We start from the raw sequence: 18,377 nt of genomic DNA, 5'->3' as shown, positions 1-18,377 counted from the left end.
CGCGAGATGGTCAAAGGGGCCGATGATAAAGGCAATAAACACGCGTGTCTACGACCGCCATCTCGTTGGATCTTCATTGATAAATTGAGGTTGGTTCGTCTCCCTTAAAGAAGCATTAAACAATCGACCCCCTCTGACCATCGGTTAACCGAACATGTCCATCTTCGTAACGCCGTGGAATTAGCCATGACACGTCCAGATAAGAACGAAATAATTCTTCCAACGGCTTTTTCAATTTCCCATTCTGTTTGTTGTATGCAGATATCGCCATGGACTGGTCGGATCACGCGTTATGGTGGCCCGAGAGGAATCACTGGCTCACCAGAACGAGAAGCACTTTGGATCAGTATGGTGTTGCCGCGGATGCGCTTCTCCACTTCACACCGATGCACAAAACTCTGAGAGTACAGTTGCCGGACACGCGTTGCCTCGACTGCAAGGTCGACTTCTCCGTAAAGACGTTCAACGCCGTGATTAATCTGTGCAAGGAACTTGGTGAGTCTTTCCTCTAGGAATTCCTCAGAAATAACCGACACCGTGGTCCTATAAGAAGATACGATTTAAAAATTCAAGATTTTATTTTTTCAAAATTTGAAACGACGACTTAAGTGTTTCTGAGTTGGTGGTTAATTGGCAGCGAGACGTGTAAATCGGTTTGAAATTTGAAACTTTGATGGTGTTAAACGGTCGCTAAGGTCGGCCGTTTTAAAATGGAATTTCAGCATAGGCGGCCAGTTCGCACGACACCTAACCGTGATGGTGCTAATTGATCCTGATAATGAAATAAAATTGTTAAATTCCCAGTCACGCGAAGGTCACGCCAGCCGTCGTGTCCGAGGCTGAGCATGGTTGTTCTAACGAGCAGTTTTTTTAATCAAGGAAGTGGTTCGCCGCGATAATGAAGGCATTGTATCGCGCCGCCTTGCCTTACAGTTGCAAGAAAAATTCAGCCGAGAAAATATTCTTCTGTAGGGCGGCACGGTAATTAATCGAGACGGTTTCGCAGTGTAACAAGCTCTCGCACCACGGGAAAACGACGCTCGATAGAAATTGCCAACTCGTGAAATTATTTATCCGCGTCACCGTGACGGTTATTACGTCTCGTTTCTTGTTTTTTGTCCACATAGTAGCGGACAGATGACCTCGTCGATAGCCTCGTGTCATACTCATAAATAGATATGGTAACGCGTGAGCTCTTACGTACTGACGTTATTTTCTCGTAACAGAACAAATTACATATGGTAAAAAGCATATGCAAACCGTGTATCATTGCAAAATAAGAAATATATGGAAATTAAGACACCAGCGGTTGTAGTTACATCTTCGAAAGATTTCGGCAACGCAATGTTTTTAAAATAAATGTTTCCTATTGCAACGTTTAGGTATCAGACATCCGGAAGAATTATCGTTTTGCAAACCGCTTGAGTCGAATCACTTGAAATATAATTTGAAAGATCTTCCGGCGAAGAAGAAAATCGAGAATCAAAAGAACGGCCATTGGAACGTCCCCGCGGACACGAACACGTTCATTCCAGTGAGTCAGAGTCCCAGAGGATCGACGGGCAGTCTGGACCAGAGCAGCCCTTTCATGTGCGCGCCGGTCACACCCAACAACAGAAATCACAGCACGCCGATCAGCTCGCCCGTCTCGGTAAGTACGAATCTCTACACCGAACCACTAGTTGTGTGTATCGTGGATCTGGTCGATCGATAGGATCGGGAATATCAGAGAGAGCCGGACCGGACCTGTTATGGTAATAAATAATCCCCGATCGACCTGATTGCCACGGCTATGATTTATCGATATTGGCCTATCATTACCGCTTACGAAGTCGTTCATCTCAGAAAACTAATTTGCTTCTCGCGAGCGGCCCGTTTTTCCGGCCGGCGGTAGTCATTAGATGTATTTATTGCTCGGCTGCGAGATCGTGCTCGCCTGTGCTAACGTACACTCACGTTTCGCTCTTTTGCCTGCGTTCCTTCCAGCAAACCGGTACCTGGAAGAGGAACAACAACTCGTCAGGTTTTGGTAGCACCGGATCGTTCAACGCGAACAATAGCACTATGAGTCTTGAGGTATTGAACGGTGGGTTGTCCGAGTCTCTAGCCCAGAGTCCGACCACGATCTCACCGGAGGTACGGGCAAAATTGATCAGGCCGAAGAACCTCGTGGAACGCGCCAGAATGAACGTGGCCTGGCTCGATTCGTCCTTGTCGATCATGGAACAGGGAATACGCGAATTCGACACCCTGAGGCTGAAATTCAAGTTCTACTCCTTCTACGATCTGAACCCGAAGACGGACGCTGTCAGGATCAACATGATTTACGAGCAGGCCAAATGGCAGCTGCTCGCCGAAGAAATCGACTGCACAGAGGAGGAAATGCTCATGTTCGCTGCGCTGCAGGTATTTTTCTTACCGTTTTGGGTCTAACGACGACAACTGAGCCTTTTACTCTCTTCCGTTTGCGAGAATTTGCGCTGTAGCACCGAGACGGCCAGCCGCTGCGCAATTGTTTACGCGGCTAACGTTTTCACGATCCAAACATCCGGCGCTCGCCGACCGGATCGATCTATATATATCTACGTCCAGAGACGGTCTTGGCGAGCGGCAGACTGAAATAGCTGACGATGACACGAGACATCGCAGCGGAGGATTCGTTTCTAAAATTGTGGAAAGATCGGCATATCGGGACATCTGAAAATAGAAACGTAGAAAGTAAGAAAAGTTTGCTCGACGATCGTACGGAACGTTTGCCCAATTAAAGACACTCGTCCGCCTTTACGATAAATCGCCTCCGCTCGGTTCTATCTTCCCATGCAAATCTCGTTTTCTTAAACCGATTAACAAATCGAGAAAACGTTGGCATCATCGATCCGATACACGCCTACCGGTTTCTCCGATCATGCTGTCGTGGTTATCGGATTAAGAAAGAGGAAACTCCTATCTAAGGTAGAAACACGGTGGACATTGGACACATTTGTATTCTGTGACGCAGGTGCAAGTGAATCTTCAGGCGAGCGTACCGCAGCCGAGTTACGACAGCAATGGCGCCTCCTCTCCGGTCGAGGACGACATTGACGCTGCCTTGACGGACCTTCAAGTCACTTTAGAGGGCAGTAATATTAGTAATGGCCCCAGCGACATCACCCAGGTGCCCGAGTTGTGCGACTACCTTCGCTTTTTGAAGCCGAAGCGTTTCACCTTGAAGGCATTTAAGCGCTACTGGGTCACGTGCAGGGACCTTCAGCTGAGGCTATACAAAAGTCGGGAGGAGACAAATAGCACCGAGTCGCCTGCCCACGTGATCAATTTGCGTGGATGCGAGGTCACGCCCGATGTCCATCTCTCGCAAGGTCGTTACGGGATCAGGTTGGAGGTGCCCAGTGCCGAGGGCATGACCGAGATGTGGATCAGATGCGACAATGTGAGTACCACCCAGCCTCCGCCCTCGTCCACGCCGACGTTCGCATTTGAAATTTAATTAACCTGCAATTAGTAACCGTTAGATCAAGTGACTTTAGCGGCTTTACCGTCTCTGCGTGGGAATTACCGAGTTCTCTGTTGCTCGTTGCAGGAACAACAATATGCGAAATGGATGGCGGCGTGCAGATTAGCGGCGAAGGGGCGTTCTCTCGCAGATGCCTCTTACGAAAGCGAGGTAAACAGTATCACGGCTTTCTTGCAATTGCAAAGGCCCGCCCCTGCACCTGCGATCAATCCCAGCGCTCTTGATATTGTGCCGGAAGATTACGTCGCGCCTAGATTTGCAAAGAAGTTCAAAGGAAAGGTAAGTTACTTGTTTCTGTAATTGTTCTCTTCGGGAATTGATTTCTTTTTTCTATATTCGTAGCTGGTTCAGAGGATTTTGGAGGCACACGCTAACGTGAAAGATCTGCCTCTAATCGAGGCCAAATTGAACTACATTAAAGCGTGGCAATCTCTTCCCGAGTATGGGATCTCTCTGTTTGTGGTTAGATTCGCTGGAAAGAGTAAAGACGAACTGTTGGGGATCGCTAATAATAGGCTGATGCGGATGGAGCTGCACAGTGGTGATCACTTGAAAACTTGGAGATACAATACGATGAAGGTGAGCGGATTTATCTGTATATAACTGTTAAGGACCTGGTATCTGTAAAAGACTTTGTACTATCGGCATCTTATTTACACAGGCATGGAACGTAAACTGGGAAGTAAAACATATGATGGTTCAATTCGAGGAAGAGAATATTATCTTTGAGTGCCAGTCTGCAGACTGTAAAGTCGTTCACGAATTCATTGGAGGATATATATTCTTGTCGATGCGATCGAAAGAGGCGAATCAAACGTTGAACGAAGAGATGTTCCACAAACTAACCGGTGGATGGGTTTAGATAGCAGAGGAAAAATATTTCATTCGATAAACCTGCGACACTTATCGAAGTGTTAAATTGTTTGTTATTCGTGAGAATGGAAACTCTGATCTGAGAAACAACGCCATATGTTGGCTGACATTTGTAAAAAATACTTAAATCTATATCTAGACGTTTTATTATAGTATTTGTAAATAGAGAAATTGTATCGTCTGTATACAACTGTTGCTCTCGTGATGAGTGCATCTTTTATTTCACATAGGAAATGACTTGTTCTTGGCGAATTAATCATTCGCTCGAAGTACGAAATAAAAAGGGTGATTCATTGCAACCTCGAGATAAAAAATCGTTTGTAAAGCAACACGCGCATAATAGCGAGTTATTTTATATTTTACAAATGAAACACGCACAAAATCGACCAGAGTAAACCACGCCTTCTGTACACGCGATGCTGATGATCCAGGCCACGAACAAATTAATATTTTTACAAGGATAAGCATGCTATATTTGAGTTGCCCTCTAGACTCAACCTCACTAGATAATATTCTTTATGATTTTTTCGATCGCCCAGATCAATCTCTCTCAGGCAAAATATACGTGTAGTTTTAACATGAGGGGGTGCTATGCCGGGCGAGATTGACACAGAAGCGACGACATATTAAATCGTGTAAATTATTTGTTGTTTTAGTGTAAACTATATATATTAAATATATTTACTTGTACCGTTACTTATTACCTACTTATATTATGTCACGTTATCGAACGTGTAATCAAAAATTATAGTTTTGTATATTAATAGATGCTAGTTGTACAATAAACTTAATTATTATCATCCTGTTAGATTTATTCCCGATTTATATAGATCGCTATTCATGATATTATGCACTATTAAAACTGTGATATTCTTTATTAAAAGTATGCGTTATTAAAAACCATGTATATACCAACAATAATCAGCAATGTAAAAAAAATGTATTATAAACATTCGTGTGTTCGTCGACGTTCGACGCACGAACGACGCTGGTTCATCCTTGTCGGTCCTATGTTTCTTCATTCAATGGCAGACAACTGTGTATCTTTTCCCGCATTGTCCGTAGCCTTTACAATGGTACCATGATTTTGATTCTCAGTATTCTTGAATGACGGTAATCCTCTTAGTACTACGGGTACGTTGCCACCCCCTGCAGCCCCTGCTCCAACTAAATTTCCTCCGCCTCCACAAGTCTGGTACAATGTAAATTATAAAAAATGTGGACGCATAATGTGTTGGAAATTTTATATTTGTTTCTTATTTAAGATGAATCACCTGCGCGTGAATAGGCGGTGCTGAATGTACTAATCGACCAGTAAGAGATCCAGGTTTCTCTTTTTTCGTGCGTACCCATTCATGGCCTAGAACTCTTTCTAGCGTTAGCCTCAAAGTAATGTCCGGTTCCAGAATGTGTTTCACGATACTCTTTGCCAGTGCAGATACCGTTTCCCGCACTCGGGATCGAAACATCCAGTTCCTCGACATCTGATCCTTCAATAGTTTCTTTAGGTTCGAATCGTCGAAGGGCATGGAGGCGTTTAGCATGATAAATAGGATTATCCCAAGGGACCAGACGTCGGCCAGTTTTGGGTTGTAGGGGGTACCGGAAACAACTTCCGGTGCAGCGTATGCCGCAGAGCCACAGTAAGTCTCGCTGAGAACGCGTCTACCTTCGTGATCAACGCAGAATCTCGCAAAACCAAAGTCTGCAAGCTTGACATTGAACTTCCTGGATAACAGAATGTTCTCACATTTAAGGTCACGGTGGGCGATATTCTTCCCGTGGAGGTAGTGCAGACCGGAAGCCATTTGTCTGAACCAAAGCTTCGATTGTTGTTCCGGTACAACACCATTTCTTTTTACAAAATCCAGGAGGTCACCATTGTCCGCATAGCGCATGAATATGAACACTCTTGGACCACGCTGCAATATACTATGCACCTGTAATTTTTTTTACCGATCGTTAAATAACGTATTGTTCCGTTAGTATTCTGGTCTTACTTGAATTATATGAGGATTTTCAATCTTTGTAAGGATTTCGAGTTCACGAGGAAAGAACTTGTTGAGGAAATCGAGCGGTGCTTTTTCTTTGTCGAATATCTTACAAGCTAATCGCAATTTCTTCGAGCTCGTTCCGTCCACATATTCCGCCAGGTGTACGGTCGCATACGAGCCCTAACATTTACAAAATTCCAGTTTGCCTCCGGGAATAATTATACGATAATATAAAAAGAATTCGGGTTACAAAAAACAAAAAGTATAAAGAATATATGCTCGTCCTACGAAAGAGATGAGAACGCGGGAACGTACAGAGTTTAAAAAGAAACAGACGACACATTATTGCAGAGCAAAAAGCAGGTAGAGGGGAACTGGAAGAGGTTAACGAACAGGTGGGGAATAGAGGGTTAGGGATAAATAACCTGTCCGATTTTTTTGCCAATAAGATAGCCCCGCTGCTCAAGAGCGTTCACCTCCGAATTTCGGGGGCTGAGTTGCGTGGCCATGCCAGTGGATCTTCATTGGACTTCGGATCCTGATAACAGATAACTGGTTCTTCTTCTTCGTTACACACCTCTCGTCTCCTTTCGTTTCTTCGTACAGATAACTTACTTCCTTTTTATTCTGTATCGTGACAAGTTTCTCCAACTTACCCCTTCGGGGCGCCTACCCGTATCTTCTTTGAACGTGATTCAGTCAATTTTGTCGCCAGAGATGTAGCACTTCACGCTCCGCAAGGAGCCGGAGCACGCCTCGCTGATTATCACGTCGATGAACCCGAGTCGGGGAACCGTTCTGTCATTTCAAATGGCTGTGTACACTAGAATTTTGAGCGTCGACACCAGCTTGTACCTGGTACGGAACGGGGCAGAGGAAAAGATCCGTGTCTCATTCGAACACAGCCATAATATTCAAAAACAACAAACGATCGATTCTCGAGAGTGATTTCGCAATGCCTAGATTCGCTTTAAAAGTATGTTCACGTCGCTTCTTATACACGTGGTATATTTTATAAAGATATTTTTGCTCCTAACTTCGTTATATACATGTTCGATGTGAAATAAATCAATATTTGGATTTATTGAGAATTTTTATTAAACGTTATTATACATTGCGTAAAAACGAATTACGCAGCCGGATCATCACCTTTAGTAGTACGTGTGTAAATTAGTTGTGCATGATGCTGTACAACTTGCTTAATAAGACCTTTCTGTTGCAATTCGATCAGTGCTCTCCTAGCAAGTGATCCACGGATTTTTAACCTTTCACTAACAATGGAGGGTGTGATCAATTTGTATTGTGGCACTTCCTTGAGTAGTTTTTCATATGTGCCTTTGTCAAACAACACCTGATTGTTTAACTTATCACGTACTTTTCCTTTGGACCACTTCTACAATAGATAAAATTAAGAAAAGATTTAGGTATCTATCTAGATTCATTCTTTTAAACATATTTTTTTATAAAATAGTATCAGTCTCATTAAATCAGCTTTTTACTTCCACTGTTCGTCAAGATTATAAGTTTACATCATTTACCATATATTACAAATTAATCCATGACTTAAAACAACTATTATACAAACCTTCTTCTTGGCTTTGCCACCAGATCCACCTTCTTTTTTCTTTTGTGTTTTTTGTGGCTGCTTTGAAGACCCCTTAGTATCCTTTTTCGGAGGCTAAAATACGAAACAAAATTAGATCAAATGTTCAGCAAGATATAAGTATTAAGAAACGATGTTGGTTATTAATCAGGCTCATTAAATCAGCATTGTACTATCACAAAAGCAATCAAGAATGAGTTTTTTTCATCATAATGATTTATTAAAGCAATTATTAACTCTAAATATATAATAAAATAATGTACTTTATAATACTGTTTTTTCTTTCAATAATGTTTCAAAGTGTCAACAAAACATAGGGTCAAGAGAAGAGGTTAGAACTGCCATGTTTATGAAATCAAAACAAGTTCCCATTTTGTATAATGAACATAAATTAATTTCGATCTTCTGAAACTAATTAAACAATATTCTAAGTAAACAAAATCGTCTTAGAATGAAATATCCTATTTGCACTGTATACACCATGTGGATGAAATCGCTCAGAAAGGTTATCCGTGTATTCATACATTATATGTACAAAACTTTCCAATTAATTTTCAAAATGATAACACTGCACTACACAGAAATGGGATCTTTAAAACATAAATGAAATTATTTTTTGTAAGTACTATTAAATTAGAAATAAAATCTTTCTCATAAATACTCACCATGATGGCCGTTGATTCAGAAAGAAAAGGGAAGTGAATATATCGCCATCTTGAATGCGTATCTCATTTAGTGCCCTCTACTTTACTATGTTAGTCAATGTTACTTCAAAAATATTAGAAAATTTAAAAAGTAACTGAGTTATGGGTAGATAAATTAATCATTTTATTGAAATTAATTTTTTCATTGTAAAATTGTTAAGATAAATTCATGAGATATATCATACGTATTACAAGTGACATTGAATTTATGTCAAATCTATTCTGTATTTATTCAATGATTCTAACCACTACCATAGAGAATCAATAACTTCGCGTGTAGTATGAAAATGGTAAGAGTGTCAGATAATTCCCAAAATACGAAAAAGAAGTGAATGTCAGGTCTACTCTGTCCTTAGTCAATGCTATCGCTGTCAGTCACCGTCGTCGTCACTGACCACGACCACTGAGGAGTGGCTGTAACGTGTGAAGTATGGCGCCACGCCGTGTGTTTTTGAGTCCCGGTTTTTCATATCTTTGACCCGCTGACAAAATGTATTCGCGCTAAGAATACTTTTTGGTGTCATTTAATTAACAACGAACGTCCATTTGTATTTAGTTTTATACAAGAAGGTATTTTTTTCTTCTCTTAATGTTACCTTATGTGGGGTTAAGATACCTTTCACTGTTCGAAACTTAGTGTCAATCGTGTTTTTATTCTGTATGTGTTACGTTACGTACATGTTACGTACATCTTTATTATGTTACTGTATATGTTAACATTAAATAAATACAATGGAACTCCATTTGTCTAAGTGAAATTTTAGTTAATGACTGATTAACTGAACTTTTGTTAGTTGAATTTATTTATTTGACTTTGCACACCAATTATATGAACGGAGAAAAGTACTGGGTTTAATTGTTGAATTGCTATTATATGAACTATAATCGTATAAACTGTTTATCCCCTGACAAGTTTTATACAGGCGAATGGAGTTTTATTGTACTCGGATGGCACAGCTAAAATGTTGACAACGTGGCAATTCATCGTAAACAATATGTTTCATTTAGGAAGTCAATTTCTGACATCGTTAATATATGTGACGAATAGTTAAGTGAGAGTATCGTTATTCAGCTGTATGTTGGTCCGTGTATTGTCGACATATTTTTAATTTTATCCTGTGAATATTTTTGTTGAAGTGCAAGATTTGGTTGTATTTCGGTTTGTAGAACATGAAATTATTGACTTTCTTTGTATATTATGATAGTTTTCGACGTCTCGAATTAAAAGATGCTAGTTTTAATTTCAGGAATCTAGCGGTCCCAAAGTTACGTGTATGTAAAGTTGAGCGTTTTAACATATTTTAAGTACAAGTTACTTTGACGCCATATTTACTTCTATCCATGATCCGTCCAATCATTGGAGTCGCTGGCTGTATACAAATGCACGTGGGTGACAGCCATTTTGCGGCGGGATTTTGAATCGTGAGTCTTGGATTAGGTTTGAATAATACAATAGTAATATTCGGCGATGTTCAGTTTATCGTTCATCTGTGCGGGCCAATCAAATGATGGATAAAATGTTGACATACTAACCTGTAAAATATGCTAAAAATGTTCAGTTTCATATATACATAAATATTGTACTACTGGATTTCTAAAGTTAAGACCTGCATTTTTGAATTCTATGTGTGGAAAACTACCAGATGTCAAAAAGAAAGTTAATAATTTTATGTTACCTAAAACCAAAGTTAAGCTTAGGATTTTTTGTTTAAATGTTTCTGTTAAGATATAAATACAATTAATTAGGAAAAGGTTCATTTGAAAAGACTTTTTTTCGAAAAGTATAGTACAAAAGTTCATTTTATTAAAAAATGACTTTTTCTATTTTTAGGATAAGCTTCATTACTGCAAACAAGCCTGTACCAGAGAAAATGCTTCCACTTTCGCACAAAGATTCAAAGAATCTTGGCAGCAGGATAAAGGAGAAGCTGTTGGGATGGAAACGTTTAATATTCTCTGATAAAAATACCAGGAATTTATTTTTATTTCTTTTATTGAATTTATCCTTTGCCTGTGTTGAATTAATGTATGGAATATGGACAAACAGTTTGGGTTTAATATCAGACAGTTTCCACATGTTCTTTGATTGTACTGGTTTATTATTTGGCTTGGCTGCATCAGTTATTACAAAGTGGAGAGCAAACGAACGATACTCCTATGGCTATGTTAGAGCAGAAGTTCTGGGAGGATTTGTTAATGCTCTGCTTCTGTTCTTTATTGCTCTCTTCATTATGTCAGAAGCTGTGGAAAGAGCCATTGAGCCTCCGGAGATAAAACACGAAAGACTTCTGGTTGTGTCCATTATGGGATTAATAGTTAATTTAGTAGGAATGTATGTATTCCGTCATGGCCATGGACACAGCCATGGAATGGGACATGGTCACTCTCATTCTCATGGAAGTCATGCACATTCTCACTCGAATCATAGCCACAGTCACGATCATCATGATATTGAAATCGATCCATCGTTCAGTGGTACAAACTCTCAAATCATGAAAGGAGTCTTTTTGCATATCTTAGCAGATACTCTTGGATCTGTGGGTGTAATTATATCAGCAGTGCTGATGCGCTTGTTTGGCTGGTTTATAGCTGATCCAATTTGTTCCATGCTGATCTCAGTATTGATAGTTTTAAGTGTGCTTTCCCTGATGAAAGATTCGTGGGAAATACTGATGCAAAGGCAACCAGCTGCATTGGACCACATTTTACCACAGTGTTATAACAAGGTGACTCAATTAGCTGGGGTATATAGTGTGCAAGATCCACATTTCTGGACACTGTGCTCAGATGTGTACGTTGGGTGCTTGAAATTGGAAGTTGCCAGAACAGTAGAGCCTAAATACGTTGTAGCACACACACAAATGATTTTCCAAGCAGCTGGAGTAAGGCATCTAACTGTTCAGTTAGATTATGCACCTATGTGATCTATGAAAAGCATGCATGTCATAAAGTGTTCTTACAAGTGCTCCAAGACTGTATCTATTTGTGGAGTTTGTCAAAAGCAAGCAAGAAATATTGCACTCATGCAAAATATTCTTGCCATTTTAAAATTATGCAGATATCTTGTTCTAAGCAACAGTGAATATCATCTTGGGTTACAGATTATTTAAAAAATTTGTAGAAGTTAAAAGAAAAGAAAAAGAAAGAATAATAAAAATTCGCGACTCAGGATATCGATATTACTCTTAAGGATACGCCAATTTTGTAAAATTAGCGCACTTGATTACTTGCATCCATCACGAACGAAAATCATTGATTTCATTTTTTTTATAATTCTGTTGTAAATATAGATATTCGTACTTTTCCATCAAATTGCAACTTATCTCTGTTTACAAGAACTTTAACTCTGTACTATTTATCGACCAAAAATCGCACGTCATGTTTTGTATTATCTACCGAAGTTTTTATATTAGAATGCATTTAAATGCATTTTGGAAGAACAAAGCTGCATTACATTACATCTTTTTATCTTTGCAGGGCTAATTTAAGCCATAGCTATAAAAATGTTTTTACGTCGTCTTTGCATTGATTTGTATGCAATTACTATTCACGGTAAAGTTTAAATATCATGGTCAATTGTGCGCAAAATGAGGAACAAAGAAAAGATCATATTCGCACATAATTACGGTGGCCATAATCATATACAGACAGCTACAGACAGCTAGTCACTACTATACAGAAAGTGTGAAATATACCTTATATAAATATAACTTTACAAAGTGTAATATAAATCGATATTCTTATGTCTAAACGAAGTTGTGTTTTCCTTATAATTTATCATATTTTTGACATATTATCCGCGTTAAGTAGATTCATCCCATTCGTATTAAATATTTACGAATGGTTAACGCGCATAGTCAGTATATTTATATTGATGAAACATCATTTCTATAAATATCCGATAGACAAATTGCGAATAATATCAAAATACCTATAGCAATAGGAAGTTTCTTAAACGTTGAAAATTAAATTTTCTTCGTACATTTCATTTAATCGCATATAATTGAAACGAAATGAAGCATCTTCATTTAGAAAGTTTCATGTACCATATTTCGCATTCACGGAAAGCGTTACCCATTTATTTTCATTAATGTTGTAATACATCTTTGGAAAAGTGATTATCAAATTAGAATTAACGACAGATTTGTAAGCATAAATTTTAAACATGACCAGGACATTCCATTATAGTCAAGGTATATTATTTGTATACTTGAGATTGTGATGATGTAAGCCAAAATATAGATATTGATAAAATGGAATGGAACCTCATAGAAATTAATAAGAATACTTAGTAAGAACGTAGAGAGGAATTTTTCTATCGAGTTTCTGTATCATCTTATACTGAGATGAACGCATTATTTGCAGCGCTATTCGATGAAACTACCACGACGAGCTATGTAATTTCTGAAATGAAAGCCAACGTTGTTACGTTTTATTAACACAATTGTATAAACGAAAAATTTTGAAGAGAATATCTTCGACATGGGCAAAGTGTAAATAATAAAGAAAAATACTTATAATAATCTTTGATCTGTCTCGTTTACGCTCCTTTTACTAGTAGAACCTTTTTGTAGAAAATAGAAAGTGTTTTAATTTAACATGATTGAGGCCGTTAGAAATACCCATCAACAAGGGATGTGCTGACTTCTATATAGGGAATAACGTTTCTAAGAAATTTTCAAACACATATTACATTTATTTGAAGGATATGTATACACATATAAATACATAAATATTTATAATAAAATCGCTGAAGCTGATTCCACACGATAAAACGATCTTGAATGCATTGGACAACGTGCGCGCGTATGGTGTCAGCTTCAGTCTCCCGCCGTTTGAATTAGTTTATTCCTTAAAACGGTCTCGCAAAATTTAACAGATCGTACCTTCGATAAGGATGCTTTCGTGTCTCGTGCGGTGTTTTATGTACATAGCAAACTATCAAAAATGAAAAACTGTATGGAACTGTCGTCCCTGCGAGGCTATACCTGGCTATTTAAAATGGACGATAAAAGGGAATCAAAAACTTCGGTTTCCTCGCTAACGGTACGAAAAATCGAGCGAACACCGTGGAACTGCTTTTCATGTAAAGCTGAACTGAATCCGATCGAACTTACTCGTTGATCTGTTTCACGTTAAACTCGTTTTTTTTTTCTTGCTTTTTATTATTATTGTTATTATTATTTCGTCGAAGGTATATGGCAGTATCGTGTTCTTTCCGTAGTTTCTGCTCGGTATTGGCAAAGAGATGGCAGAAAATCACACCTTGCGTTCTAGTTCGGCGATCGGTGGATAAAAATCGTCGTATCGCGCTTATGCTAAAATATAACGAACTCGTGATATAATACCGATAATCGCGAATTAAACTCTACGTTATGATTTGGCAGTTGTGTGTTTTTACTCGCAGAGATATATATTTTTTGTTGTATTCTTTCTCGTTCTTCGTTTCCTTATTTTTATACAATATAATAGCCATCGTTTTCTATTTAGCGTGTAATCGCATAATTCGAAATCCGAGGACACCTCTTTCTCATTGGATACGTATTTTCTTTCTACCCGCTACTATAGAATATAATTTATAAAATTTCTTCAAGTCTCCAACAACGCGCCATCCGGTAAAGCCATTTCACTCTTGGATCGTCGATTGCAATTCAATCGATCGTAACATTTAATAATCGTGATCAGAATATACTAATAATCGTAGGAATAATAATAGTAATCGTAATAATGGCAATAATAATAATAATATATTACTCTGAATCATATTTTACAGTCCATCTAACAACAACGAACGTATCTAGTTGCAACAGCCTCTTTTTTATATCTTTTTTTATTATTTGTTTTTAAATATTCTCTCGTTAGTACGTATGCGTGTGTGTATACGTGTTGGTCTCGCGATAAATTTTTATCTCGTTTCGTTCTTCCACCCTTTTCCATTTCCTTACTCACTCTCTCTCTCTCTCTCTCTCCCTCTCTCCCTCCCTCCCTCAAAAGAATACACTCTATCTCTTTTAAAACAAAGATCCTATCTCTACGATCTCGACATTTTTCTGCGTTTAACGGAGTATCTAGAATAACATTCGAGCGAACAATGCTATGATCTATGATCTATACCGTTAGGAAAGTGATGATGCGCAGAAAAGGAAATCACAGTAAGACGAAAATCCACAAAGTGTCGGCTTCATTTCATTCTTCCCTCGTTCTCCATTTATTTCCTCCGTTGTATGAGTAGTCTTTTTATTCTACATGCCTCTTATGGCTAACATCGTCGATCTCGTATCTTCCTAAAACTACGCGCTTATATTCTCATCCTAGACATCCTCTTAGCCTCTCAATTTTTTCGATATCCGTTTCACCGGATCGCTCATGGATACTCAAGAATCACGCGCAATCAATATCTCTCGTTTCTACTTCGTACGTTTCCATTTTCTATACTTCGCTCATCTACAATCAAATTCCAATCGTTATTTTTCTATGGCCACGTTCTTCCATGGCCAGACAATTAAGAAGCTTCCGTATCGTTGATAACCAAGGGTGTTCCGACAATTCTTCACTTTTTCTTGCTCTTGCTGTTCTTCTGCACCTTTGTGATCTTCAATCTACAGTTTGATCCACCGGTGTACACGACTTCCGCCCTTCCTCCTTCTTCTATCGCGGCAACCAAGGCCTTCACGGACTTTACGTGCACGTCTTTGGCGCTGATCTCCAACGAAGTACCTGGGAACCGATCTCTTACGCATTTCCCGATACTGGAAGCCTGGGTCTCAGTCAAATCCACTCCGTCCAGGCAGAGCCAAGTCAAGTACTGAAGATGAGTCAGGATCGTCTGCACGAACACGTGCTCCATCTGCACCTTCTTCGCGCTGTCGGTCACGATCAATCCATTCGCCTTTAAGAAGCTCAGGTTGCACAGTTTCAGGTATTTCGCGATCTGTCTCATCGTCTTCTCGCTGTCCTCCAAGGTAACTCGCCAGAAATTGATCCTCAAGGACTGTAGGTTCCTAAAGTGAGAGGAGAGGCAGGCGAAGAATTGCTGCAGGATCTTGTCGTCGATGAAGAGCAGAGATCCGCTGCTGCCTCCTATAGTGGATTTGTCCAACGAGAGGTCCAGCTCGCTGAGAGCGGTGAAGCCCGCGAGGAATGGCAATAGAAGAGGCCCTCGTAGCGCCAGACGATCGTTCACTGTCACCTGGAATCAGAAATAATGCTGTGCACCGTTTTGTTCACGACAATTCTCGTTCCTCCCTTTTTCGGTTACAAGAGAAGACCGGGGCTGTCGAATAACGAAGACGAATGGGAATTTCGAGGGTCGTTGCACGAATTCTGATCAGTCGATTCTCATCGTAGGGTGAAAAAAGGAAGGAAAAATTTGGAGGAGCCGCCTCGAGGAAACGTCGTCTTCCGCGTGTCTACTTTTCCAAGATTTACGTAACGAATCGAAGAACGCAATATCGATCGTCGTAGTTGGCTTTACGACGTAACAGAATAGCCGAGACCAGTTCCCGGAGCAGCACGAATAATGTGCAGCGGTCAGGATGACCGCTGGCCAAACCACAAACGAATCATCGTCGGCCTCGAATTACGAATCGGCTGGTTCCACTGGACACGAGCATCTCGAATGTGACGTTCCTCTGGCAACTCGATACGTCGGCTAGAGTTCTCAGTTGAACGTAACGCGTCGTTACCCCCTTGTTCTGGTATACGCGATACGAGTATTAACACCGGATTCCCTCGAAGCACTTTGAGAATAACCGAGAGGAACAGCAGTTGCTTTCAGGTCGCCTTTACAATGAGATATCGTAGTCTGCATTTCGATACGGTCCAATTAACCTCTCTATTTATGGCACAAAGAGAGAGAGGCCACTCGAAAGAGAAGATTCCTCGAGAAGAGAGAACCATCTCTCATTTCGAACGTCTAACCATCGGGGAATCAGTTTCGTCGACTCGTTAAAAGACGGCCGATGATCTAATTCGTAGTTGCGAAACTCGCGGTGAAGTCAGAAGTCCGAGCTGGATCCTTTTCATTACCCTGCGGGATGGTGGCCTGGAAAAGAGGATTACTTACTTGAAAACCGGCCAGCCTGAGGAACACAATTGCGGGGCAGGCAGGAGGCGGCGCGGCTCTCAGGAGTTCGGCCCCGGCGTCGTCTCGACGCCCTAATCTCGCCAAAGGACCCTCGTGGACAGCCAGATGCAGTCGGGCGTTGCAAAGACTTAGCTCGCGGACGCTCGTGTATCTGAGCAGCTCAGAAAAAACTGCTAGGCTGTCGGATTCCTGCAACATCGATCGTATCTCATTTTTTCCATATCCTTCGATTTGACAGTCCAAACAAAAAATTGAATTTCTATTTAGATGTTCTATTCAGATTGCTCAATCTGAAGAATCGAAGCTAAAATCAGAGTCGAAACTAGGCTTCGCTACGATTACAATTTATCTTTGCCGAATGGTATCTGTAATTCCAAACTACGTGTGTGACACGACGTCGCAAGACAAAGGGGTAATATCAATGGAATGTGGGAAATCCGCTCGCGATTCGCCCGAAGACTCTTTGATCCACTGACAGACAGCGGTTTCCATTATTAACGCAGGCTGCTGAACGACGTTAAACGAGAAAGTGGTTTGTCTAAGAGCGTCGCGACGCCGAAATCGCTTGCGGTATTACGTAACCTCGGCAATGAGACGAGAACAAAGCGACGTGTGCAGACACGATGACTTCCGAGATTACAGGATCGCACGGGTTCGCTGCGCGGTGTAAGATGAAGCTCCGACGATAATACGAAAGTTAACAAGCTACGATTAATCTTCAAATCGGGTTTGCGATCGCGTCGCGTTGCTCTTCGTCGTGTTACCACTCGAATAGCACGTACAATACGATCAACGAAAGATTGGAACGCGAAACACGAGAAACCCTAGGGGTACGAGCGAAACGCGGAAGTGTAAAATCTCCGGTGTAACGATCTTCGTCGAGGACATACGCGTGGGAAGTGCATCCGGCTTTTCAAGATTCATATCGGAACGCGCCGTCTGGAAATAGCGTGACCCAATTAGACGACACAGTTTCCAACAGAGACATCGTTAAGCTGTGCGAAACGACGTGCTGCTTCAGATTGATTTCGAAGTCGAACCTCTTCGATTCGAGCGGCTACGTTCTACTTTGCCACGGTTGTTCTCAATGTCGCGATAGAGAACTAAGCGTGGAACGGAGCGTGTACCCTATATTCTGGCGCGCGATGATCCCTCGGGGAATCTCGCGTGGCTTGTGAAAAGCCAGCACGAAAGCAACGAACAGCGTGGGAGCTTTGAGGGGAAATTACGTTTCGAATGGAGAGGAATCGTAGAACGATTGAAAGAACCAATATTTTATGGGAGATTTCGGGTCGAGAGTGGAGTTTGTTCGTTGTTTGGACGCGGTTCAATGGGGCTGAACGAATCGATACAGAAGAATATTTCATGAGGGTTAGTATGCCGCCTGAAATACGTTCTCGCAGACGAGCCGCGGTTTAAAAATGTTTACTCGATAATCGGCGCAACAAGTGTCGCTCGGTATTTTAATCGACCGCTTCTATTTCATCGGCCTCGCATCGAAATTAATCCGTCTACGGTGGTAAAAAAATTGTGTCGCTACCCTTTACCGCGAAACGTATTAGCGGGAGCGCTGGGTGCTTCCCGTTTCACATCTCTTCGTTTTCTT

At 40.7% G+C, this 18,377-nt stretch overlaps 5 protein-coding genes and 1 non-coding gene across 11 annotated transcripts in view; 2 read left to right on the top strand and 4 right to left on the bottom strand.

Annotated features, from left to right (window-relative positions):
- LOC138186299 (unc-112-related protein) overlaps positions 1–5,184 on the top strand; it is a 37,044-nt gene extending 31,860 nt beyond the window's left edge. Inside the window, exons 2-8 of the mRNA XM_069126033.1 lie at positions 262–495; positions 1,383–1,651; positions 1,987–2,406; positions 2,999–3,427; positions 3,578–3,790; positions 3,854–4,090; positions 4,173–5,184. Of these exons, the coding sequence (XP_068982134.1) occupies positions 262–495; positions 1,383–1,651; positions 1,987–2,406; positions 2,999–3,427; positions 3,578–3,790; positions 3,854–4,090; positions 4,173–4,373 (2,003 nt within the window). The 3' untranslated portion in view covers positions 4,374–5,184. The remainder of the gene's footprint in view (positions 1–261; positions 496–1,382; positions 1,652–1,986; positions 2,407–2,998; positions 3,428–3,577; positions 3,791–3,853; positions 4,091–4,172) is intronic.
- Positions 5,185–5,189: 5 nt separating this feature from the next.
- Tssk (Testis-specific serine/threonine kinase) lies at positions 5,190–7,314 on the bottom strand. The gene is made up of 4 exons (XM_069126054.1): positions 6,804–7,314; positions 6,385–6,558; positions 5,659–6,324; positions 5,190–5,576 (listed from the first exon to the last, which is right to left on the bottom strand). The coding sequence occupies exons 1-4, from the start codon at positions 6,885–6,887 to the stop codon at positions 5,403–5,405; spliced, it is 1,098 nt and encodes a 365-aa protein (XP_068982155.1). The 5' UTR covers positions 6,888–7,314; the 3' UTR covers positions 5,190–5,402.
- A 138-nt stretch (positions 7,315–7,452) lies between these two features.
- RpS25 (ribosomal protein S25) lies at positions 7,453–8,762 on the bottom strand. The gene is made up of 3 exons (XM_069126053.1): positions 8,647–8,762; positions 7,964–8,056; positions 7,453–7,771 (listed from the first exon to the last, which is right to left on the bottom strand). The coding sequence occupies exons 1-3, from the start codon at positions 8,647–8,649 to the stop codon at positions 7,508–7,510; spliced, it is 360 nt and encodes a 119-aa protein (XP_068982154.1). The 5' UTR covers positions 8,650–8,762; the 3' UTR covers positions 7,453–7,507.
- LOC138186559 (small nucleolar RNA SNORD57) lies at positions 7,849–7,917 on the bottom strand. The gene has a single exon (XR_011174919.1). It is a non-coding gene; the product is annotated as a small nucleolar RNA SNORD57 (small nucleolar RNA).
- A 17-nt stretch (positions 8,763–8,779) lies between the features above and the next one.
- On the top strand, positions 8,780–12,436 carry ZnT86D (solute carrier family 30 member 7). Of its 4 annotated transcripts, none has more exons than XM_069126050.1 (3): positions 8,780–9,255; positions 9,933–10,107; positions 10,517–12,436. In XM_069126050.1, the coding sequence occupies exon 3, from the start codon at positions 10,557–10,559 to the stop codon at positions 11,607–11,609; it is 1,053 nt and encodes a 350-aa protein (XP_068982151.1). In that variant the 5' UTR covers positions 8,780–9,255; positions 9,933–10,107; positions 10,517–10,556; the 3' UTR covers positions 11,610–12,436. The 4 variants fall into 4 exon arrangements, with proteins under 4 accessions (XP_068982151.1, XP_068982152.1, XP_068982150.1 ...); XM_069126049.1 differs by lacking the exon at positions 9,933–10,107 and having other exon boundaries at positions 8,880–8,975; positions 9,042–9,255; XM_069126051.1 differs by lacking the exon at positions 9,933–10,107 and having other exon boundaries at positions 8,839–8,975.
- A 934-nt stretch (positions 12,437–13,370) lies between these two features.
- The window catches only part of LOC138185878 (uncharacterized), a 166,032-nt gene continuing 161,025 nt past the window's right edge, over positions 13,371–18,377 (bottom strand). For all 3 annotated transcript variants that reach the window (XM_069125196.1, XM_069125198.1, XM_069125197.1), the window contains exons 11-12: positions 16,751–16,960; positions 13,371–15,874 (exon numbers count right to left, since the gene is read on the bottom strand). In XM_069125196.1, the coding sequence (XP_068981297.1) occupies positions 15,236–15,874; positions 16,751–16,960 (849 nt within the window). In that variant the 3' untranslated portion in view covers positions 13,371–15,235. The remainder of the gene's footprint in view (positions 15,875–16,750; positions 16,961–18,377) is intronic.

The sequence above is a fragment of the Bombus flavifrons genome, chromosome 13 (assembly GCF_040668555.2).
Source record: "Bombus flavifrons isolate JBK064 chromosome 13, iyBomFlav1_principal, whole genome shotgun sequence".
In the NCBI taxonomy this organism is placed as follows: Eukaryota; Metazoa; Arthropoda; class Insecta; order Hymenoptera; family Apidae; genus Bombus; species Bombus flavifrons.
Note: the sequence above shows the minus strand (reverse complement) of the source record. Positions and strands in the feature narration are given on the sequence as shown.